Genomic DNA, 23,912 nt, shown 5'->3' with positions numbered 1-23,912 from the left:
CTTGCGACATCTGTGGCATTGTGCTGTGTGATACAACTGAAGATTTCAGAGTGGCCTTTTCTTGTGGCCAGTCTAAGGCACACCTGTGCAATAATCATGCTATCTAATCAGCATCTTGCGAGGTGGGATGGATTGTCTTGGCAAAGGAGAAGTGCTCACTATCACAAATTTAGACAGATTTGTGAACAATATTTCAGAGAGCTGGTTATTTTGTGTATGTTTAAAATGTTTCACATCTTTGAGTTCATACCATAAAAAATGGGAGCAATAACAAAAGTGTTGCGTTTATACTTTTGGTCAGTGTAAATCTATTTTCTTAATTGTTATATTTGTACTTTTCAAAACAAAGATCAAGAGTAACTGAACAAAGGACAAGTCAAACAGAAATAAACCAACTAAATTAATACAGAGCAGTTAAAAAAGAATATTTATTGTTAATTGGAAGGTTGAGAAACTACAACATTAATAAGGAAAAGAAATATGTACAAATAGACTTGGTTCTCTACTTCCAAATAAAAAATATTCTTTAAATCAAATTAATGACAACTTACATTTGTTTAGTAAAAAACATTAACATTTTTTAATATTCAATAATTTAATATAAATTCATTTAATAAAGCTGTCAGACCTTTAAAAATGGTTTAATCCTACCTACTTCATAAAATTGAATTTTATGTGAGTCTAATCAATGTTTATCTACTATAATAGTCATTTTCCCACTAGCTAATGTTATCTAATATTTACACCTATGTTTACCCGCATGCATTGCGGCTGACTTTAACGGCGTATTCTTCTGATTGAACCCAACTGAACTGATGTGACGGATTCACTTTCAGTGTGTCCAGCAGTTGAGAAGAGGCGTCCGGCTTTGCTTTAGGGCAAATGGTCTTATGTTTTCCTCTCCTATTGGTTGTTTTCTTAGGTGCAGCTCCAATAGTAAAAATACTTTTTGGTGATTCAAAACAAGTAGAGTCTGTCATTTGGTTCAATCCAGAGGCACTTTCAGGTCTATCAAATTCCATCTGTGTTGATGTCTTCTGTTGAGCTGCACACACAATTGTCTCTGCTTGGTTGCTGATTCTATTGGTAGCTAAGTTGGACAGAAAGACCATCTCTACCAACTGAATTTCAAGATTTTCTCTTTTCTCCTTTTGGTTTCCAATTTGATCTTCCATGTGTAAATTTAGATTGTTGATTTCAAGCAGTTGTTTTGTGACCATTTCTGTCTCTTTTAAAACTGCCTTGTAACCCTCTGAGTGGCTTGGTTTCTTTTCACCCTTGAGGGACATTCTGGATCTTCTCCTCAAGTTCTCTGATTTCCTTTCGACTCTCTTGTCTAATGTGACGCTCCTGCTCAATACTTTTTTCAGAAAACAACCAATCTTCATCAGCCTGAAGTGCCTCCTGCTCATATTTCTTTCATTGATGCTCACTAGATCAGCGAATATAGACAACAATGCCTTTCGTCCGAACAGTTTTTACCAAAAAATGTATTTAAAGTTATTTTTAAATACACCATCAACGTTTTTATCTTCAGAAGACAATGGACTCATAAATAATCGTCACAAAGCGCTCAGAAAAATTAGATTTTAACTTCGTGAAATCGATGTCATATCAGCCATTAAAAAAAAAAAAGAAAAAGTAGTGAGCACAGTGTCCAAATTGTTTTTAAAATTTAGGGCACTATATAGTGCCGCACTAGATAGTTTTTTAGTAGTTAGGGGTTAGATGCATTTAATAGGGGTTTAATGCGGACACAACCTTAGCTTTATAAACTTTAGGTTTATGAGCACTATAAACCTGCTGCATTTGGAGCCAGCCGTCTGCCAGTTCTTGTGACAAGTTAACTAGGAAGACTTACATACATCCCACTTTTAATGAATGGATTTGATTTTTATAATACAAAAAAAGTAATAGTACAGAAAACTAACTAAAATTGTTATTCTAATAATCTAGAAAAAACAATAAATAATATGTAAAAGAAAATTTTAGTGCATACTTTTATCTTTATCTGTATTGAAAGTAGTATCTGTATTTCTTTTCACAAATTGTAATTTTTCTCTCAGTTTTAATCACCTTTAACATACTTTTACTTATATTATGTTTTCAAACCAATCAGAAGGGTGACAAAGACATACTTTTTTAATCCTCTCTCTTTTATCCACAAGTTGTCCTTTTTTATGTTAAAATAGTAGACATAATGCTTTTTAAATACTCTATTATTTTTATTGTTGGAAGTGTTTGAAATAAACAAACAAAAAAGATTTTAATTCAAAAGAGCAGCAACTCATTGTGTTAAATCAAAAAATAAGAAATCATGTGAAGTAATTCATGAACAGAACTTTAATGCACCTTGAAATACAAAATGCTTAATTGGATGGCAGTGAATTTGTCTAATTAAATATGGTCAAATTGTTAATTTACTACTGACATGCCCTAAAAGATGATATACTTGGCTTTCTGATTGACTAATGACATGAGACTGGGACTTTGTAACATGAAAAAAAAACATATTTTAGGAGTTTCAACTCAAGCAAATACAATCTAAGGAATAAAAAACACATAGAGAAGGAAACTAGCATAAAGATGAACAGAATTACAATTATTACTAATTATGTTACTGTTAGCTAAAATAAAGGCCTAAATAAAATGAAAGTATAAGTGCAACTAAATCACTTCAGTGCATTTTCTACTTAAAATCAAAATATACTCAGTAAATATGGTTTAAGATTAAAGCTAGTTTGAGAGTGAAGGATTTTTGCCTCCCCTGAGAATAAAGTGGATCATCCTAAAACTTCAATACATTTACTGTATAAATACTTTTAGATTTTGGAATTAAATAGCACGATAAGAAAAGAAAAAAAGGTTTTGCTATGATAAATTGTTCATGAGCATATTAACCACATACTCAGTCCTGATCCATCAAATGCATGCTTCTTACACATGTGGCATCCCTTACAAAAGGAAATACATGATATGCTGTGTTGTGCACTGAAAGTGGCTGAATACCAGAGGAGAACTGCTGTTACCTCCATCTTAGTCCATCTACAGACCAATATCGTTAAAAAGTGTCACACGGCAATACATAATTCCCGGGGCAGTGTAAATATTTCTGTTAACAGTGTTTTTAAGTTATTGCAAAAGGGAGCTATGAGCTAGTAGCCACCACCTGCCAGGTCCAGCAGGGATCCAGCAGCCTCTTGAGCTTCAGCATCCAGCTGAAGGATCTCCACAGTTTCCAGATCCAGCTCAGAGTCGCCTGGCAGCACAAAGTACTGGAACTCATTAGACTGGTAATAATGCAACTCAATGTATCCGCTGTCAGACAGTGGGTCTTTCTCCATTTCTCTGCTGACCTCCTCTTGCTGGTATTCATCCGACTCCATGGCGACAAGTTCCTCGTGATCTGGGGTCAGAGGGCACGGCTGGTTTTCGACAAAATCTGGGTTATCAGTGATGAGGATTTGGGATGAGGAAGAGGAGGAGAGGAGCAAAGTCTGAGAAAGAGAATCTGCAAAAAAACAAAATATCAAACTTAATTTCGGATAACAAAACTGTTTCATGAGCTAACACATGAGAGTTTAGTGTTTAAATCATAAAACTGAAGGAACCTGTGCGAAAAAGAAGCAGCTAGGCTAGTCTTCAGTTACCAAGGTAATAGACGGTGGTTCCCATGCCAACAGAACACAAACACAGGAATGTTGGGGAGGCTTTCACTTAGGAGAAGTGAGAACTACTGGGCCGAAGAGCAAGAAATCCAGCAAAACAGAGACTTGCACAAAGTCAGACATTTATTTTTGCAAACCCTAAGAAGGAACATGAGCCCTGAACCTCACACTGACCTGAGATTTCCACCATGTCGCACACTGCAGGCACTTCATAGTCAGCTCCTTCCAACCTGCATAAAACATGACAAGACAGTCAGACACTTACAAATGCTGTAGTTTTGCCCTACTCAGTAGCTTACAAAGGTAAAAAAAAGAAAGCTATGGTAAAAAACCATCAATTGTTCATTTATAAAGTGTTTTATAAACTGTAAGATTCTTCCTTTAGTCATTTCTATTGTTCAAATCTTAAAGTAGTTTTCCCTCTTAAACATCAACCTGAAAGATGCTAGATTTCAGCTCAAAAACAGATGAGTACGATTTTCCTGGAATATTAAACTAGAGACAGATGGATGAATCGCTGGGACGACCCCCAAAAGGGAGAAGCCAGAACATTTTACAACCCGATGATTCTAACTGCACGGCAAAAATGTTCAATAACCCTGAAAAAAAAGAATTTGATTCACGAAGGCTGCTTTCACACCAAATAAACCAGTTTATCAGTTTGATTCACAACTTCACAATTTCATTACCGTCTACCATTTGCTTCAATTTAGTGTCTGTTTATTTTTCAATTTACTTTCAAAGCAAATTGTATTTAGTTGAGAAGATATTTTACATATCTAGTGATGTAATGCAGAGTTTTCCTTTAAAACAAGACAAGACACTAAATGTTTTTTTAAAAATACAAGAACTACTTAAAAAAGATAATCCACTCATGGCATTGGTGAATGAATAGCTTATTTTCCAAGTAAAGATCAATCAATCAATTGATCAATATTTAATAGTTTGAGCTATTATATTTGTTGCTACCACAATCCTTGTATACATTTTATTGCATTTTCAATTTTTTACATTGTTTTTTACGTGTACTTTCGAGCCTAATTCTAGATTTTGGAAGGTTTTAGAATTCTGAAAGGCTATTAAAATTCTTGGAGGAAAAAAAACCCAAAATATTTATGTGTTTATGTTTTAATTGGAGAAAGTGTAACTGCATAGAAAATAAATCTACTCACAGTGCTGGCTTATTTATCAGATTGTTGCTGGTACTGTGGAAGCTGTGGGTCTTCTTCAACACCTTCAGCAGTGCAGGACGATACTCAGGACATACACACCAGAACGACCCCTTCCCCACCGACTGCAACACACAAACACAGGCAGAGATATCCAAACAGTTGTCGTGGCAGCCATGACAGTTATTGATTTATTTAGATTAGATTTTGCATCGTTACCTGAGTTCTGTCCCTCTGAATGCGACGGAAGCTCTTGCTGAGGGAAAGGTTGTGTCTGACAGAGTTCCTCCAGCCTCCGCTGGCTGACCTGTAGTACGGGAAGTTCTTCACAATCCATTCATAGATGTCCTTCACGGGCAGCTTTTTGTGTGGAGAATCTTCTATTGCCATGAAGATCAGACTGCTGAAGGAATACGGTGGCTTTGATGAGGCAGGAGGAGGAGGTGGAGGAGGCTCGGCAGGTGTGCAGCTCTCCTGCTGGGGCAGAGGCATCATTTTGGCGAGGGGCTGCAATGGGAGCAGGTTGTTCCTCTGATGCAGCCAGCTGAGACAGGTCAGGTCATCTTGGTCAGGTGTGGCGTCCTGACTGACGACTTGTGCGTTTTGTCCTTCGGGGATGTGAGACGTGGTGCCGAGTGAAAGAGGGGAGGATGAGTGTGGAGACCCAGGTGAAAGCGAGGTAGGGGATGGAGGGAAAGAGATGGGTGAAAGAGGGAGGGACATGCAGCCATTTGTGAGGGTTAAAGAGGAAAAGGGGAGAGACCCTCCCAGAGTGGTGGGATACCGGGACAAGGATGGCAGTGTGTGAGAGGTGCTCTCCATCTCTCAAGAGGAAATGTCCTTTGTCATCCAGCTGGATGGCTGCTGAAAGATGAAAACAGATCTCCTCAAAAGTTGGACTAAAATCCTCTAAAAGAACTAGTGAGGGGTTCATCTAGGAATTTCTCATTTACAAAACTTTGAAGTGCTTTTTAAAGCAAAATATGGAACAAGACCTTTTTATTTAACCTAATAAATTATAGTTTTGATGCAAAAAGGCAGCAGACATTATTGATTTAGCAGCTTCAGTGACATGTTTTCCAGTCGTTCCCCTCTGCTGAGCATGCAGTTCAAAGTCCTCATTTCCATTTTCCACCTCAAACAGGTGCAACATCTCACAAAAAGGCGTCTCTTTTAACTTCATACTGAATGCCAAGACAGATTTATAACTGAGTGTTATTAGCACGCGGGCACATGGTTTAACAAAGCACGTCAGCGGGCAAATGGCGAAGCAATATTAAGTTTCATTTGGCTATTCAGGAAAGACGCGTTTTGGTTCCACAGGTGACCTCGTGGCTTAACAAAATAAAAGAATTTAAACATTTTTTTTTAATTATTATTTTAATCAGACTGCAGATTACCTACACGATCAGCTCTCCTCGCACGTCCAGAATACGCTGCTGCGAAAATAAAAGGAGAAATCCTGATGTGAAAAGTAAAACACGCTCGATCTCGTCTGGCTGCTACTGCTGCTGTCCGTGGTTTCCACGGTAACCAAAAGGACGCTAAGCGTGGAGCGCGCTCCCGAGCGCAGTCTCGCAAAGGCAAGAGAAGAGGGTGCTTTTTATAAAAAAAAAAATATTCCTAATTATGTATAATACTTACATACAATTAACCTATATTCACACATAAATGTACTGTCATAGGTCTACAATGCTCACTACTTAAATGCCATATAATGTAGAGAAATACTTTCATGAGTAAACTGTTTATATTTTAACATTAACATGCTCTGTAACTGTCAGTGCTAAATTTTCGGCTTTGTGTCTTTTCTCAGCTGACAAAGTTTAATAACAGTTTCCTAAAAATTTAAATTAATACATATTAAAACAACCAAAAACACTTGAGATGCTTGTGTAAACACCAGGGCTGGGTAGATCAATTCGATGACTCAATCTGAATCTTTCTGGAATGAAGTGTAATGCTATATTGCGAGCTCCACCTAGTGGCTAAACTGAAACGCCCTACAGGAGAGACAGGACATTTATTTTTGTAGTGAGTCAATGTAACCCTTGTGCTATCCTAGGCACTTTAACGTTGGGTCATCTAGACCCACTAGACAGTGCTCTAAAACTTTTTTCTTCAATGATTCGTGAACCTCAATGGTGTCCATGAATTATATGAAATCTTTCCACCTTTATCGTGGTAGGAATTACACGTCAATGTAAGGGTGGGGCCATCTAAGATAGCACAAGGGTTAAAGCCTCTACAATGTTAATGATCTGCTCTTTTTTTTTTGTTTGAGCTTCTCCTGTTGAGAAATCATGTAACATTGTATGGTGAACAATCTCATTGGTTTATTCTTTCCCTAATAGTATTTACAGTATGCATACTGTATCAGCTTAAAATTAATATATTCAAAACATAGATTATTCATGTATTTGCATACAAATGTCTAAATCGTTAAACCATGTAAATTCAAAATTGAATCCAATTGAGCTGATGGAAATTGACAAAAAAATTGTGATCCGAAGTGATCCAGGCTCTAGTGAATCAAACTGAATTGATCCTGCAAAATTTTGACAATAGTAATGGTAATCATTTATGTTTTTACCAATTCTTCTTATGTTCTTACTAATACCACAGGTTAGCCTATTGCTTCTTTTTTACTAACATTTGTAAAGATACGTATTGCATTTTCTCTAGATATAAGTACTGTAAAACATTCATGAAATAACTGCAGAAGATGTTGAACATGGGAAGCATATAAAAGCATAACCACAGCTCGTTTATTGATTATTCTATAAAACTTCAAACATTGTCATGCTTAGTCAAATTTTAGATAAATAAAATTCAGGATGAATAAAGAAAAGAGGGGATCCAGCAACACTTTTAAATCAAGAAACTGCACTTGAGCTTCTGTCCATGTGCAGTGTACACTGTGAAGTAAACACTGTAAAGCATGTCTGAGCTTAAATAGAAACTAGTTGTAATAATGAAGCAGATCCATCACTGAAAGCCTTGTGTGCTCAATGATAGTTGGACAAAATCATTTGACTGAATTACTAATGAGTCAATGCAGACGCACTCAAATGTGCCACACTTCCTTCCAATTACAATTATTTCATTATGAACAAGCATAGCTGAAAAACAATTACACACTGCTGTTGCAGGTTTACAGACAGACTTGAAAACGGCAATTGTACTCCCTTCCTCTTTTTTGTGTTCTGTTCTCTTGCTCTGGCAATCAGTAATGACATCACAGTCACCTGACCAAATGAGATGTTAACCAGTATATAATGATTGGCTGAAAGATTGCAGTTGCCACAGTTATGTAAATGCGGATTTGAGGTTTGGCACTTGATCCCATTCCCATCGAGTCCGAGGACACAGACGTGAGAATCTTCATTTTCAGGGATCGAACCTTTGAAGGAAAAGATATAGATTGACATTATTGATAGAAACAGTAAAAATAAACACATGGCTTTTAGATGAAAAGCTAATAGACAAAACAGAAAAGTTTTACAAAGGGCTACATGCCAGTCTTCTTGGCTGACGGCAGAAGAATTCCTGAGTCTCTGACGGTTGTCTACTGCAGTCACCATAGCAACTAAATGCCAGCCCATTTGCTCTCACTGCACTCGATTTAGACTCAAAATATATTACCCTGAAACTCAAAAGTAAGGTGACAATATTAGGTCAATTACTCTCCCTTCAAAAAAAACCTATTTGGTACAAATAAATCCAAAATGTTCATTAAAACGCTGAGAAGTTAAGCTTTTTAATGGCAAACTTTTTGTTTTTAAAAACAAAAGATTTACAACTTTACAACAAAAACAACACAAGAATCAAGTCTGTGTGAATTTGTTCGACAGGAATACAAACCCATTTTAAAAATCTGTAAATTAATAATAATTTCATGTTTTGTTTAAAGATCCGCTCCACTGAAAATTGTGTTTTTGGTGTTTCTAACATGTTAATGTGGTATTTTTGTCATGGCAGGACATTGATAAACAAGACTAAGCGTAAAATTGCATTTCTGTGTTTTTTTTTTTTTTTACTAAAATCATTGTGAATCAGGAACTGACACAAATAAGCTGTTAAAAAAGCATATGGTTGTAATGTAGAAAACACATTTATTATTATTCTTTTGGCTAAAAACTGCATAATTATTATTAAAAGACCACTGGGTGCTTTAGATCAAAAGATAATCATAGAGGGTCTTTAAATTGGTGTTTTGGTCTGTTCTCTTTTTTGATTATCATGTCTCAGTTCTGTCAATAATCCTAAAAGTACTTACAATGAAGAACATTATTGCAAAGGATGACCAGGCGAGGGCCACAAAGTAGCCATCACTGCCAAAAAGCAAACCGCACGTCATGGTGAAAATGATCCTGGAGGAAGACATGAACAAACACGGTCAGTAAGCATGGATCATTTCATAAACGCTAAATGAATTTCAAAGTGTCATCTTATAAAGTGCCAACATTATTACATTCCCTTTCTGTATGCAAAACCTTTTTTGAAAAGGAAAGCTACATTAAATGTATGCTTGCAAGTTTTTGTGTTTTAATGTTTGATGTGAGAGATCTGCCTTATTGATTCACTTACCCAACATATTTGTATCCACTGTAGGCGATGAGATCAAAGGTCGAGAGGTCGCTGTGTACCGTCAGAAGGTACAAACTTAGCAACATGATTAAGACCTCGATGATGACCCACACCAGGGCAGTACTGGCACACAATCCAAGAACCTCAGGACTGAACCTTCACACAAAGTAGACAGACACGCACGCCCCTGTTAAACTGCTCGGACACGAACTTAATAGAAGCGAGTCCTGTTGTAGATGAGGTGTTATAGTACCTTTTTTGAATACCGAGGGCCATTCCAGCAAGTAAAATGTAGGTAATGAAAGCCATAGCTAAAAGATACAAAAATATGATGAATGCATAAACAAGCAGCAGGATAGATTCAGAGAAATATGAATTAGGAAAAAAAAAATCTAACTTGGTATGTAGAGATCAGGTGCGTTCACATCCTGTCTTGGGGTCAGCGGAGTGTCTCTATGGTAACGGACATCCCAGTCCTAGGGAGACAAAAAAAATAAAAAATAGCATTAATATCTGTAATCAGAAACTACTATAAATAACATGATGATGACTGAAACATACACCTTGAAACTTCCCTTTTCTGTCACTTTGCATTTACACAATAAAGAAAAATGCTGGCAAATTCAACCGTCAGTGGTTGAAGAACACTTAAAAAAAAAGGACATTTGAAGAGTAATTTATAAAAAAATACTAATGTGAACCCAGTTTAGTAAAATCACATAACTATAAACTAATACTCAAGTAAAGCTAAAACAACAGTTAAACAGCTGAGCTGACAAAGGAGTGGAAGAAAAGTATAACCGGTCTTTTGAAGAGACGTTTCAAAAGTTATGTTTAATTGCCTAAAGCTTTATTTAAGATTCAGACAACAGAATACACGAATGTGCACTAGTTCTTATTAACACACGTGCACATCCACATGGCATAAACTTGCAGTTATACCATCGTCATCTTTAGAGCTGTTGTGAAAGCGCTCCCAGTGGTCTTTTAATTATGATTATGTCATTTTTTGCCAGAATTTTAAAAAAAACAAAGTGTTGTTTTCTAGGAAATAGTTTCTGCGGAGTGGCAGTAGTTCATCAGAAATTCACATCTGTGTTGTGAGCAGGACAACTGGAGTGGAGCAACCCCGCCTCCCTTCCCCATTGCTTTTTGGGTCCAAAATGTAAGCCAATATCTACATATTTTCTTAGAGTTGCATCCCGCTGCAGCACATAAGTGTTGATTCTCCCTCATTTCTCTACTCCTGACGCACACCTGAGCACCAAAAATTGGGTCTTTACATAACTTTCAAGAGAATTGAAAAAATGTGGACTAATAGTTGCAATGATGTCACTGTAATGGTCATTACTCCACATTCCAATCCTCTCTGGCATCACTCATAGGTTTGGGAAGTTTAAAGTGAGAAAAAAAGTTTGCCCCACCCAACTGAAAACATGAGGGACATGACGGAAATGAGGGATAGAGCTGGACATAGAGCAGTGAACGTTTTGAGTCCAGCCCCCTGCCAGTCAAAGAAACACGTCCATAAAAACACACAAGCATCAAAAAGAACAAGTTTAATGCCAAGTTTTCATAAATAGAGAATAAAAATACAAACTTCAAATGGATTTTTGAAAACTTTGTGTAAAATTTGTCTTTTTAAGATGGAAGGAGTCAATGGGACTTTTTTTTCTTTTTGTAATCATCCTATTATATGTGTTTTTAAAATAATTGAACATTTGGTATTTCCTGGTTTCCTACAAATCTAGAAACTGGACGTCATGGCTAGGTTTACTCTTACACTTAGATCTAGTTCACATGCTATTGAGGAACAGGTTTTAGTGGTTTTGAAAACAAGAAACAACTTTTACCTCCGTTTAGACTGACTGAACTCACATCTACTGTATCAGAGTATTTCTACACAAGAGTGGAGACCCGATAGATAAAAAAAAAAACTAGAAATATTCCTCCTGCACTCCTCTCGTGTGATTACATTTTTGGAAAACATTCCAGAGATAGTAATTGAAGTCCCAGATGTTTGTTATTTTTCCATAAACTGATGTAGAACAGAGTCTGACAGGCTTAGATTACCTGGTGTGTGTAGGGGAACATGAGGATCATAAGTTTCTTCAGAACATATCTAGTGTCCACTGCAAAGAAGTATTTCAGTTTGTTCACGGACATGAATCTGCCGATCTGAAAAGCAAAACATCATCACTTTACCAGATTAGAATTAAGCATTTGTCAGATGAAACAAATAAAGCAGAAACAGTTATTTCAAAGAGTTGAAAAAAATATGCAATGGAGGAACAAAATGTTAGCAAAAACAGTAACTTTTAGACATAATCGACAAACCCAAAAGCTTCCAAAACAAAAATTACTCTTCCAAAAAAAAAAAAAAAATTACTGGCTTTTTTTTTTTTTGATATCTGTAACTTTAAACACAAGAAGTTTAAACAGATTGTGGCAAAGCAATTTTATCTTAATACTGTGTTTTTCTGTAGCTTAAACCCCTTACACAGTCCATTTGCCAAAAAGAAACATAAAAAAAATTATACGGTAGATTTCTACATTTTGGACAACAAACCTTCATTTATTCCAAGCGCCTTTTAGGCAATAAATGACGGACCCAAGAAAAGGCCAGGAATGAGATGACCCGTGATAAGACAATGTGTTCTGGTGTGGTTATTCATGAGAAGAAAAGTATCAAACTAGAACAGTTTACTTTTTTTTTTTACCAACACCCCAACATTGTCGAGTTTTGTGGGATTTTACACTACAATTTTAACGTTTTATCCCAAAAAGTAAAACTGGAAGTAAAACTACAGAAATGTAAAAAAAAAATTAAAAAAAGTCATAAAGGCCTCGGTTAGACATTACAAATTATGGAAAGCGGCCAAATTAGCAACCCACCATTTTTATTTCAGAGCCAAATACAGTTTCTAAATGAGCAACGATTGAATGTTGTATTTTCTCACCTCTTTGTTTACAATTTCTTGTCCACGATTGGCTAAGGAGGAGCCGTACATCATTGCTGCACTAGCCATTGGATCAGCGAACAGATTGTTCATTCCTGGACCCCCCTGCGTGTCATTTGGAGGTCCTTCCATGTTATAGCCAGAGGCATAATAGCCCTGACTGCTTGGTCCAAGTGCTGCTGAGCTGGTGTCTTCAAACAGGACAGGATCACCTGTTGGAGGAGCTGGACGAGCTCTCTGTTTGGCTGTAGATGAAGCAACAAAGTAAAGTATTTACTAAATATGGAGTATTTCTGCAACAACACAGCTAATACTTCTGAAGTCTACTATCAGAACTACAGGCATTGTCTGTTTAACTGCTAACTGCATTATGTTGTCTTCATTGCAAAAGACACAAATACATTATTCAGGAATATTTCTGATCTCACAAAGCTTTTCTAAAATCCAAATTTGAAAAAGAAAAAACAAATCACCCCTGAGCTCAATGACGTTTTAGTAGAAATAAGTAATGTAATTAGGCAACCAGAAGGATCTTGCTCTAAATCAGCAAAACCTCTAAATTTTAATCATGTCTTTACTTAATGGTCTATGTTTTACTGAATTTCACATCTGTTTTTTTTTTTTTTTGTAAATTGAAAAAAATTGGACTTTGGACAAGTCTGCTCTATGAATAAGGGTAAAACAGAGGTTTTTGGTCATTGTGGTATTTCAAAAGAAAAATAATGTAAATGTATAGTTTTAAGGCATGTATTCTTCACTCAAAACGTAAAAGGCATCAGGTCAGATCGTGTTGCTGCCTAATATATTGTTTGTTTAGTTTGAGGAGACCATTTTTGACATTCAAATGTAAGTTTTGGAGTTAGTTATGTGTTCATCGTTAACAAACAAAACATAGCCCTTATACTATATTACTGTTTTGAAAAGTTGACTTCTAGTTAAATACAAATTTAAAGATTCCAATGATAGTTCATTGCATTCAGCCGTAGTTTTTTTAAAGGGAGCAAATATACAGGAAGTTTGTGACGAAGGAAGCAGAAGTGAGTGTGTGTACATAAATGTAAACTATCTTAACAATGTATATATTGTCTTTATGTAGTCTCCTTTCAAAAGCTTACTTGCGCGGTATCCGTGATGTGACAAGTCCATATTCTGATGCCTGCTGCTGTGGTCTGCTTAAAACAAAAACAATGACATAATATTTATTAGCTACATTCTATTCCACTTGGCTTCAACTACTACGTCTTCAACATTTTAAGCTATGCAAATGGCATTTTTTATGTCAGAAGTTTCCAGTGAGGTAGTATTATTCCAAGATAATAACAGTACGCAGTTCGGAAACTTATTTTATGACGCTAAAAATCGTTCAACGGTATTTTATACTAATAGCTGCATTGTGTTAGCAAGCTAGCTAGCTGTGTTAAATAATCTTAACATCGTTGGGAGTTTATTAGACAAGCAAGAGAGTCCAGATAGAATATTAACAAACCTTATTTTAATCATAAACTTCTACTTTCCTAAGGTAAGTCATATTTAAAAAACACAAAGTTTAATAAAGACCTTACCTTCCTTGCTAACGTCTTAAGCTAGCTACGTGGTGTTCGCGCTGACCCGCCTACTTGCTATGATTGGTTGAATCCAGGGTGCCTGCGTGGCACAGCTTTTTCTGTTTTTTTCAATCATATAGTTTAAACAATCGTTGCTTACTGTGGTTGAATAAGCTTGGACTGATGGCATTAATTATTACGGATGATGCTCTATTTGATTCCTTGATGTTGAGTTTGTACGTTAATGTTATGTTCAATAAAGCATAGGGGGGAAAAAATTGTTTAAACAATCAAGGCATGTTCCTCTTCAACCGAGTCATTATATTATGTTGGAACGGCAGCAGAAGAGCTCAGAGCAAATCAACGATTTTAACTATTACATTTAAAAAAATATAGAGAAATAGGAAAATTAAAACAAAAGAGAGAGAGAGAGAGAAAAAGGGCTTGAGAGGGAATAAATCTGAAAACTTTAACAAATCTATTAAATACGAGTTTTCTTTGGCATTTTTATGTTTCATTTATTGTAAGATTTTGAATATAATTTAAGGTAGTTTAAAAAGATGTTTATGTTGAGTTTTACTTTTATGAATTTGCAGTTGTGAATAAAACGTTTCACAATAGCAATGTGTTGATTCTAGATTTTGTATCATTAATAAGGTTTATTTTCATTTTAATAGCATTTTTTTCTGTCAGACATTTAGGAAAAGAGGACCAGAATAACATAGCTACTTCTGACAGTGTTATCTAATTTTTTTAATCTGTCTGTCTGTCTAATTATTTTTAAGTTTCAATTATCCCATAATAATTTAGCAGTTAATTTCTAATTTGCAGTTATATATTAGAGAGTAGTTGTGATCAATTTTAAAAATCTAAATAAGAAAAAGAAAAGACATCTTTTATTGTGTGAAGCCACATTTATAATGGTTCCACAACATATTTGGGGGGCCTTCTAGCTTGATTCCAACTATTCTGTTTAAAATTTTATGGATTGGGATTTATGATTAAAAAGTGACTTTGGTCATATTTAGGAAATGTTTGGAAACAAAATCTGATGCTTTGAAGATTTACTTGTGTTCTTGTAGACAGTAGAATCAGTTTATTGCCATGGGAGGGAAGGTCTCACATTCCTAGAAATTTAATATGATCTATGGTGAAAATATTCAATCACTACGAATACAAAAAGTTATCAAATCCAACATGAATGACTGTACAGATGAACAGAAATCAAGTATGAGTGTATACACCTTTTGTGCAAAATGTGGCCAAGAGAACAGGTAAAAGAAAGTGAGAATGATTCATATGTTTTAAAGAGCAGTTCGGACATGAGTGCAGCATGCTCCAGGTTTGGACTATCAGTCTGTTCTTGTTCAGACCTGAACTGTACAGCCCTTATCAGATCATCTCTGCTCATTGTACGTAAGCATAAATTGACAAGGCATGAAACGTAACACCAACCAGGCACAAGAGTCAAAACGTGTAGAGTTGGTGTGTTTGTGCGTGGGTGTGTGCCTGTGGGTATAGGTGAGTAATGTGTTGGGGATGAGTAGACTGCTGGGGGATAAGAACTTCCTTTATCCCACATTCCTGAAAGAGAAAAAAAAAAACTTTGAGGACACGTGTGCTATAAAACTAAACATGAAGCAATCTCTTACTCACAGTCACCTGAAAGGGAAATAAAACGGGCAAATAAAAGATAACAGAGAGAGCCCAAGGGTATATGAATGTGTAGTCAGAAAAACAAAAGTGGCTGACATTTGACATGCATCATTTGTAATGTGATGATATCCATATTTCCAGACCTATAATCATCCTGTTCTAACCTTTAGCCTACATTTATTTAAATCCAGTAGAATAAACAAATCATGCATCATGTTTGCTCTGAATATTACTGGGTAATGTAAATCAGCAGTAAGCCTCAGATAAAAAGGTACAATACTATACTACTTTGACTGCATCCATTTGTAATCTTCCCTGTCTGGTAAAGAACCGAGATTATTTAGCCGTGTCTTAGTATTACAAATGTCCAAACTTTTAACTCAGTGAAAAATGTTGCAAAGCAGAGTTAAGGTAGAGGTGTTAGCAGTAACATGAGAGGTGGGTGCGACAGCCACCAACAGGGGAAAACAGCCGATGCCGGGAACGCTGTTCTCCTGGGGATGCAAAGTCAGCAGCTGTTGTATCAAATTAACCTCACCAAAGACACACACACATAAAAAAATAGTTGGAATGGATTGTAAAATGAATGAGTGATCCTAATTCCTTTTAACTGAATCATTTCCACAAGCTTGTGTGCTAGAGAGGTTTGTAAAGTGAGAGTAAAAGCCCAAAAACCTCAAATTACAAGCACATGTGCTTCCATCTCTGCCAAATAGGAATTTATCCTGGGAGTCACGCAGCATTATAGTGAGTTGTTTAATTGAAGTAGTAGTAAGGAATTAGCTTGATGTGTGGTAATTGTAAATACATTTTAAAGCTTGAATAATATAGATAACCAAATCTGTTTAAAATATAAATAATTGCCAAACATATTTTTAAGTATGTATTGTTGTTCATAAACAGTTTTGTTTTCTATATCTACAAAATCAAATACATGCATGAAGTGAAAGTATCCATCATTTATCAAAATGTATGTGGGCTAAGCATATATGAATGTTGACTATCTAAATTAGAAAAACTTTTTAGTTTTTTACTTTTATTTTAGATTAAGTGCTGGTGTGGGTAAAAAAAGTCTATTTATTTAATTTAAATTAATGTATCATTGAGAATCAATATAGGTTATTAAGTACGAATTATTCCATCTTATAATAAAAAGTTCAAAAATTATATTTTGTTTGTGGTTTTGAGGATTTTCTTCAAACATTTAATACGTTAATTTAGCTGCATGCATGCTCTCTCTTCCCTTGTTGAAATAAAAGCCTTCTTTCTCACCTGAACTTTGGAAAGATACTTTTATTTCCGTCACGCATTGGATAATAAAATCCCCTGTTTCAGTTTCTAACCACGGGCAGAAGCAGCTTCAAGAATCCCGGGCGTTGTATCATTGGGAGGAAACTATTGCCATATATGGACAGTGACGTCACGGCACGTGGTAAAATTCGTGAGAGATTCCAGACAGCACTATTTCCCGTAATCGCGGAGGGGCGGGGTAAACTTAAAGAACAACCTTAACAGTTTACATCGTACAAATTCTTTCCAGACTTTTCACTTGTCATTTATGACTAAGGACGAGGACCAACACCAACGATCATTTTCTCAAAACTTTGGTTGTTTTGAGAGAAACTTAGGGAAAGTTCTTCTTCCTTGTTCCCCCCTGTCACCCTTACCGAATTGGAATCTACCGATTTACGACAAAAAGGTGGGCTCACCCTGAGTTTGAATTAACAAGCAAGACTCATCTCGAAAGTTAAGCTCACACGCTTAAAAGGTCCCGGCCAGATTCGTTGTCTTTTTCGTTGACGGTGAAAGGATGTTTCGAAACTTTGGAAGTCAGGGAAGAGGGAACCCGCCATACTCAGGTGCGGTCTCTGGGTCAAGCTCCATATCACTGGGAGGCGTCAGCACTTCGACCACGCAACAGGAACAGGTATTGGTACTGTTCTGACATTATTTAATGGAATTATTCTGAATGATTGAGGGATTATCAAAATTAGTTTCATTATTATCATCAATACGAAAGGTTATACACTAGTTTTGCTTTAGCTGTATATTTTTAAAGCTCCTGTTTTCTGTTTCACAATAACAATAGTTGGACCTTTCCTATTCTAGTTTAATTACACAACTCAAAACATCTATAGGGTTTTTCAGATCATAAATGTGTTTCAAAGTTCTTCTGTGTGTCCGATCAGTCACACTAATGCTGGACTTAGTTTCTTCATGACTATAATCTGTTTGGTTTTATTTCAGAAGTTTACAATGGCGGGTAGCAGTCACTTTGTTCCCAGCCTCAACGCCATCACAACAAACCAGGACCTTCAGTGGATGGTCCAGCCGTCTCTCATGCATCCTCCAGGCCCTTCCCGATCACCTGTGGCTCCTTACCCAACAATGCCGGCGGCGAGGGCGATGGGTCCACAGCCTTCCCCGTCCTACCTCCTTAGACCTGGTGTGATAAGAGCACCTACTGCACATTCCTCCAGGCGGAGGAATGATGAACAGGTAAGTACAAGGAAAAAAGGCATAAATCTTTTGAAAAGTCTTTGGTGATGGGGTTTGGCCATGCCTTTAGTGTTAGATAAGTTGGATTCATTTTCTTTCTTGGCGTTTATTTTTTCCTTCTCATTCAAAGGAGTGGAGATGAAGGAGTGGAGATAGTGGCTAAATCCCTTATGTGTCATTTCCTGTTACTTTCAGTGACATAAGTGTGTCATATCCTTATTACATACACACAATCAACCCTCTGCAAAAGGATGTTTACAAAAATGTGTTTTTAAACATTACCACTTAACTTTAAAAAAAACCGATTGCATTTGTCCACTGGGGGTATACAACAGTTTGATCCTGTATGTCATTTGATGGACTTTATTTGAATTACTGACAGAAAAACTATTGAATCATATGTGAAAAATTGCTAGAAATCAGAGATACTACACATTAAAAGCATCATTGCCCCTCTGTGTCATCATTTGTCTTTACCGGACACATGTTGGCACATATCCCCGTCCCAACTTTGTAACTTCATGGCACAGGAAGTGCTTTGTCATGTGACTCACAGGGGCAAGCCAATCTCTGTGACTCACACCTGAGTCACGAGTCTGAGGGAGTGAGTCATCCTTCAGGAAGGGCGGGAAATATTGCCGCATCAGTAATTATGTAGTAGGGTGTCGAATGCAGTCAGTGTTGTGGTGTCACGCACAGAAGCTCAGTCTTCCTAAATAATTCAGCTGCCATGACTGTCTGTGGACACATGGTGGCAGTATTTGTCCTTCAACATCACCTGGACTTGGTTGCTGTTTTCTTTCTTTCTGCATTTTAATCTAAAGTTGTTTTATTCATTGTAACTTTTCTTATTTCCTGTTTCTAATCAAAGCTTTCCCAAGACGAGCTGGAAAGGCGCAGAATAAGAAGAGAAAGGAATAAAATGGCTGCGGCGAAATGTCGCAATCGTCGCCGGGAGCTGACAGACTCGCTGCAAAGCGTGAGTAAACACCGAACAATGCTGTGAGTTTAGAGTCAGGTTTAACTGTACTTCAACTTATTTTTCTCTGCTTACTTTTCCTTGGTGTAGGAGACGGACCAGCTGGAGGACGAAAAGTCCCGTCTGAAGAAGGAAATCGCTGACTTACAAAAAGAAAAAGAGAAGCTGGAGCTTGTTCTGGAAGCTCACCGCCCTATTTGCAAAATAGAAGAATCTGATTCAGATTCCGACCCAACTCCAGCAGCTTCTTCTTTAGGAGCCATCAAGATGGAGCCAGTGGAATTAAGCATCCCTGGACCTTCAAAAAAACCACCAGTCAAGATGGAGAAGCCCAAACCCAAGATTACTCTCCCCACCAGGCCTGTGGCTTCTACCTCATCTACGTTTGCCACCGAGTCCGAGTCCCTCCACACCCCCATTCTCATATCTACTCCTTCCCTCCTCTCCTTTTCATCCAACATGGTCTTCACCTATCCAGGTGGCTCCTCGGATGCCAGCTCCTCCACCACGTCTCACGTTACATCCCACCAGCAGCCGGGGGCCCGAGAGCCCTGCGGGATTGCTCACCGCCGCAGCAGCAGCAGTGGCGATCAGTCCGACCACTCTCTGCACTCCCCCTCCATCCTCACCCTGTGATCTGCGTAGCCGGCAGCCAACACTAACACTCACCTCAGTCAGCGGAGGGGAGACGTTTGACAGAGCTATCTCTGGGGAAAGTGATGGAAATGAAAGTGATCTTAGGCATTTCAGGATGATCAGCCACTTCATTTCAGTCTTTTCTTAGACTATTTCAAAGTTTGAGGCACTACTAGAATGTGAATGTTACACTCTTCCTACTATTTAAAAAAGTCTTTATATTTTGATGTTTAAAAGCCATATTGTGGAATAGAAATGTGTGAGATTTAATCACTGCATGCAGAGTATATACACTCTAAAGAAAAGTTTATATATTGGTTTCTTGAGAATTTGATAACAGCGTAGCTTGAAATTTGTTATTAACTTTATGTTTTTAAAAACTGTCTTTGAAAAGGGAAACAATTATTACAATTTTGGTCATTACTGTTATTCTGAATACTCTACATTGACCTCTAAGGCTGGACCATAGGTGTTGATACTGACCGTTATTCACATATTTATTTTGAGAGTGTAATATATTTTTAAACTTTCAGACATGGAGGGCCGTGCCTTACTTTGAGCTTTTGTCAAAACTGTGACTAAAATAAATAAAATAAAATTCAAAAAAAGTGGGCGAAGGTGAAAAGTTGTTAAAATTTGTTAGTTAGTAGAAATTGTGACTTTTTTTTTTGCAAGTACCAGGATATTGTAATAACTAAAACACTGGTTGCTATTTTTCAACTTGACAGTTTAAATTAATTATTATTTGCATGCAGTTTCACATAAATAACACATATTTTCCCTTTTTCCCCCCTTAGCATGTTTGGTCAATTAAAACATGTTCATTAATGACATAAATTCTAGGAAATCACTTTAGCTCTCATTAAAAAAGGAGTTAATTGAGCCGAAAAAGTGCAAAGGTAATCAATTGTGATGCTGATTTCTAATGGCAGCTCACGAAGGTGCGTGTTGACCGCTTCCTGACCCCTTAGCTGTGACAGGCCCACAGCTTCCCCAAAATCTCCCGCTAAATCACCTGTGGCTACAGTAAAGGCAGCGCTGGATCGCTGAAATGAGGCTCCAGTGTCAGAGGCGGAGCCCGAGTTAGAAACCAACACAGAATGTCAGAACAACCAGTGCAGAAATCGATCCAGCGTTTGCCGTCACGTGAACGCTCAAGCACACAATGAACAGTCGGGACAGCAACAGGGTGTCACACCCACTGTATTTAAAGCTCTTTAGTGCACTACGAGCATAGCCCACCAATGAAACAGCTGACCACAAATTAAGTCTTTTTCTAATCCATGTGCGTCATTTATGATTCCAACAGAAAATAGTTAGTTCCGTTAATACAGACAAACCAATAGAAAGAAGGGGTCAAAGGTGAGATGATCCTGTACGTTACAGATTAAATACAAAAACATGACTTACAGAAGAAGAAGAGCCGGGAATTACCGGCCTAAAGAAATACAGCGGTATACCAAATGAATATCATAAAAATGTCTAAACAACCGTCTCTAACCCACTCAAATAGAAGAAAAATCATTAAAAACTTGTAGACCTTCCAGTTTGATTCAAAGTTTCCCAGATGGGTTTTTATAAACTTCTTTTTTTTTAGTTTAGCTCCATCAGTAATTTTTAGATCTGCAACTTTTGTGTTGACTGCTCACATTAACTAGATCCTACAAGGCAGCCCCACTCAGCCAGGACCCCCCCCCCCCCCCCCCCCCCCCCCCCCCCCGCGTGGGCCATCACAAACTGCCTGAACAGTCCAGTCATCGTATGGCACTCATATCCTGTCCTGAGGAGCAGAGTGGGTTTGTTTCTAGAAAAAACCTCATATCAAATAGTTGTGTTTTCATCACAATGCTTCTATGTCACTGCTATTGGGTTTCAGTGGACCTAATATGGCTCGAAACTGGACTCAAACAAATCTTGAGATCTGCCATTTGGAGATCTAAGATTGTGCTGTCCAGTGCAGTAGAAATAAAAGGCTTTTATACCAGTGTAGGCTAGTCCAGTGCATGAGATAAATTTACACATGTGACCCACTTTTTGGTCCCATTTCTTTCCTTTTTTTTTTTTACAATACATGACTGAAAAAGGAGAAATCCCAGAAGAATCGTTAAAAATACTGTAAAATGTAGACACCCTATGTGGGAAATGACATGTCTTTGTAAAGTCCTGAAGTTTATCATCAAAACCGTAAGTGGCACAAAATTCTTAGCAGCATTCAGGCAGCCCTAATTTTGTTTCACAGCCTCCTCCCTGCATGAGGAGGAGAAGCCCTGATTGCTGACGTAAAGCTGCCATCAGTCGTCAGGTGAGCACACCAAGTGAAGTTGGTCCGGACTTCCCACGCTGCCGGTGCTGGAGCTCCCGTCTCCAAGGTCCCGGGCGACCATGCAGGGCAGGTTGAGCTCCGTCGACCCTCCGGGACTGGAGTCGCTCCTGCTCACGCACTCCTCCTCCAGCACCAGGCACAGCTCCTTCAGGTCTAGATTCTCCTTCACCAGCCCGTCCTGCATTCGCTCCAGGTCGGCGAGCTTTTTTAAGTACCCACCTAGGTCCTCACGCATCACTTTGGCTGCGTGATGCCCAAACAGCTGCCATTCCCGGGCCAGCTTTTTCACTTTAAGCCGGTCGTCATCCAGAAAGCAGCACAGGTCTCGCAGTTCCACGTTCTCCTCTTGCAGCCGCTGGTTGATGACTTTCAGTTCCCTGATTTCCAGAAGGTGTCCCTGCAGCTGTTTGTTGACTTCTTTGATCAGCCGGCCGCGTTGGATCAGAGCGGATATCTTCTCTGATTCCTCTTTCCGCAGCCGGCTCACCAGCTCCTCTTTGGAACAGGCCAGTAAATCCTCGTCTGACATCTTGGACAGTTCTCTGTTGATCACCTCACCGTCACTGCCCATTTTAAATGTGAAAGTCCAGTCAGTGGGTTCCTGAGGTTGAATTACAGCTGGATTTAATGCCAACACAGTTACCACATCCTCATCTTCACCTCACCGTTTTCCAGATGTGACTTAATCACTGGATGTTTCATAAAATGGTGGGATCTTTTCATTCCGCGGCTCCTGTCCTGTTTCTGTGTCAAATCCGCCCACAGAGCACAATGCCTTAATGAGGTCGTGGATGAAGATGCACCGCAAGCTCCCATTAACGTCAATCTGTCAGACTCAGCATAGCGGGCCCCCCTTCTCGGGCCTCGGGGAGCGCGGCACCTTCCGTTTGTCCACCTCTCCTTTCACCTCCCAGCGTCAAAAACAGCGTTTCTGAACCAAAAAAAAAAAAAAAAGGCGCGGTCTATCCACGGGGGCTTATTCCAGCCCGCCCTGCAGATGTTGTGCTTTTTCACGGTGCTCGCACCGCCACATTGATGAGCTCGGCGGATGTGCGGGTGTTGAAAGGCTCTGCGCCGCAGCCGCGCGCTCTCCCCGAGCGTCGCCACGTCGTTGTGTAACGCGGATGAATAACAGTCCACTCTCACCTGCTATCAAACGCGCTGCATCCCCACATCCTCCAGGGCTGAACTGTTAACCACAACAATGTCCGCCTCCACCACTTCCACCACTCTGCCGAGCTGCGCGTCCACACCGTTCAACACGCAGCTGCACCGGAACAGGCTCCCGCTGTCCTTCAAAATAAAAGCACGAAACAAAGTGCTTTTTGATGCAGGTTAGTCATCTGTGACATTCAGTAGAAGGGGTGTAACAATTAATTAAACATATGTATTATCGATTTACATTTCTACAAACCATCCAGATCAATCTGCCTGAGGCAAGTTGGTAACTGAATTGACTTGTGCCATATCAAATTATTTCAAAATGAAATAAATCATTTGAAATTAATACTGGAAAATACTATTTGGATTGAGGTTTATTTTACTATAATGCAAAAGGACCAAATGCTATAACAGTGGACAACAAACATGTGAAAGCAGCAAAAAACGACCAAGTTTTGAATTTTGCAAAAATGTGTGACCAAACAGTGTGGTAGAATTTTCCAATAATGTTCTGTTTGTATTATTTTGATCTGGAAATGCAACAGTGGACCGAACTTATTAAACTAAAAGGTGAGTGGATTTGCCATTAATTCTTGTTACTTGTTTGTTTGTTTGTATACATATTTAATTTACACTTGATTATCTTGAAGAAATGCAAGGAATCTGGAAAATTATGATGTGAATCAATTTTTTATTAAATTGAATCGTTACACGCCCACTCAGTAGC

The 23,912-nt window shown here is 38.1% G+C and overlaps 4 protein-coding genes across 10 annotated transcripts; 1 reads left to right on the top strand and 3 right to left on the bottom strand.

The window, feature by feature from the left end:
* Positions 1-2,320: 2,320 nt before the first annotated feature.
* LOC101170028 (forkhead box protein N2) lies at positions 2,321-6,891 on the bottom strand. Of its 4 annotated transcripts, XM_020706476.2 has the most exons (6): positions 6,238-6,891; positions 5,057-5,701; positions 4,841-4,962; positions 3,843-3,898; positions 3,357-3,511; positions 2,321-3,259 (listed from the first exon to the last, which is right to left on the bottom strand). In XM_020706476.2, exons 2-6 carry the CDS (start codon positions 5,657-5,659, stop codon positions 3,149-3,151), a joined length of 1,047 nt encoding a protein of 348 aa, XP_020562135.1. In that variant the 5' UTR covers positions 5,660-5,701; positions 6,238-6,891; the 3' UTR covers positions 2,321-3,148. The 4 variants fall into 4 exon arrangements, with proteins under 4 accessions (XP_020562135.1, XP_004073254.1, XP_011478292.1 ...); XM_004073206.3 differs by having other exon boundaries at positions 2,321-3,511; positions 6,242-6,889; XM_011479990.2 differs by having other exon boundaries at positions 2,321-3,511; positions 5,057-5,698; positions 6,242-6,889.
* A 685-nt stretch (positions 6,892-7,576) lies between these two features.
* Positions 7,577-14,040, bottom strand: yif1a (Yip1 interacting factor homolog A, membrane trafficking protein). Of its 3 annotated transcripts, none has more exons than XM_011479991.3 (9): positions 13,950-14,040; positions 13,503-13,556; positions 12,388-12,632; positions 11,501-11,605; positions 9,825-9,903; positions 9,681-9,738; positions 9,428-9,583; positions 9,117-9,210; positions 7,577-8,240 (listed from the first exon to the last, which is right to left on the bottom strand). In XM_011479991.3, exons 2-9 carry the CDS (start codon positions 13,531-13,533, stop codon positions 8,082-8,084), a joined length of 927 nt encoding a protein of 308 aa, XP_011478293.1. In that variant the 5' UTR covers positions 13,534-13,556; positions 13,950-14,040; the 3' UTR covers positions 7,577-8,081. The 3 variants fall into 3 exon arrangements, with proteins under 3 accessions (XP_011478293.1, XP_004073186.1, XP_020562131.1); XM_004073138.4 differs by having other exon boundaries at positions 13,503-13,559; positions 13,950-14,038; XM_020706472.1 differs by lacking the exon at positions 13,950-14,040 and adding an exon at positions 13,874-13,937.
* Positions 14,041-16,780: 2,740 nt separating this feature from the next.
* fosl1 (FOS like 1, AP-1 transcription factor subunit) lies at positions 16,781-20,315 on the top strand. Of its 2 annotated transcripts, none has more exons than XM_011479987.3 (4): positions 16,781-17,514; positions 17,838-18,086; positions 18,958-19,065; positions 19,156-20,315. In XM_011479987.3, the coding sequence occupies exons 1-4, from the start codon at positions 17,398-17,400 to the stop codon at positions 19,699-19,701; spliced, it is 1,020 nt and encodes a 339-aa protein (XP_011478289.1). In that variant the 5' UTR covers positions 16,781-17,397; the 3' UTR covers positions 19,702-20,315. The 2 variants fall into 2 exon arrangements, with proteins under 2 accessions (XP_011478289.1, XP_004073185.1); XM_004073137.4 differs by having other exon boundaries at positions 16,927-17,514; positions 17,835-18,086.
* Positions 20,316-20,489: 174 nt separating this feature from the next.
* On the bottom strand, positions 20,490-23,289 carry ccdc85b (coiled-coil domain containing 85B). The gene has a single exon (XM_023959065.1). The coding sequence runs from the start codon at positions 22,593-22,595 to the stop codon at positions 21,993-21,995; it is 603 nt and encodes a 200-aa protein (XP_023814833.1). The 5' UTR covers positions 22,596-23,289; the 3' UTR covers positions 20,490-21,992.
* Between the last annotated feature and the right edge of the window lie 623 nt (positions 23,290-23,912).

Source organism: Oryzias latipes, chromosome 10, assembly GCF_002234675.1.
Source record: "Oryzias latipes chromosome 10, ASM223467v1".
NCBI lineage: Eukaryota > Metazoa > Chordata > Actinopteri > Beloniformes > Adrianichthyidae > Oryzias > Oryzias latipes.
Note: the sequence above shows the minus strand (reverse complement) of the source record. Positions and strands in the feature narration are given on the sequence as shown.

Excerpts from the sequence above, each read along its gene's own strand:
- LOC101170028 (XM_004073206.3), bottom strand. The coding sequence starts at position 5,659 with ATGGAGAGCACCTCTCACACACTGCCATCCTTGTCCCGGTATCCCACC. Across the intron at positions 3,899-4,840 it reads CTGATAAATAAGCCAGCACT|GTTGGAAGGAGCTGACTATG; the intron begins GTGAGTAGATTT and ends TGTTTTATGCAG. Across the intron at positions 3,512-3,842 it reads CGACATGGTGGAAATCTCAG|ATTCTCTTTCTCAGACTTTG; the intron begins GTCAGTGTGAGG and ends GTTTTTTTGCAG.
- yif1a (XM_011479991.3), bottom strand. The coding sequence starts at position 13,533 with ATGGACTTGTCACATCACGGATACCGCGCAA. Across the intron at positions 9,904-11,500 it reads TGTTCCCCTACACACACCAG|GACTGGGATGTCCGTTACCA; the intron begins GTAATCTAAGCC and ends TTGTCTCCCTAG. Across the intron at positions 9,211-9,427 it reads AGTGGATACAAATATGTTGG|GATCATTTTCACCATGACGT; the intron begins GTAAGTGAATCA and ends GTCTTCCTCCAG.
- fosl1 (XM_004073137.4), top strand. The coding sequence starts at position 17,398 with ATGTTTCGAAACTTTGGAAGTCAGGGAAGAGGGAACCCGCCATACTCA. Across the intron at positions 17,515-17,834 it reads CGACCACGCAACAGGAACAG|AAGTTTACAATGGCGGGTAG; the intron begins GTATTGGTACTG and ends GTTTTATTTCAG. Across the intron at positions 18,087-18,957 it reads GGCGGAGGAATGATGAACAG|CTTTCCCAAGACGAGCTGGA; the intron begins GTAAGTACAAGG and ends TTCTAATCAAAG.
- ccdc85b (XM_023959065.1), bottom strand. The coding sequence starts at position 22,595 with ATGGGCAGTGACGGTGAGGTGATCAACAGAGAACTGTCCAAGATGTCA.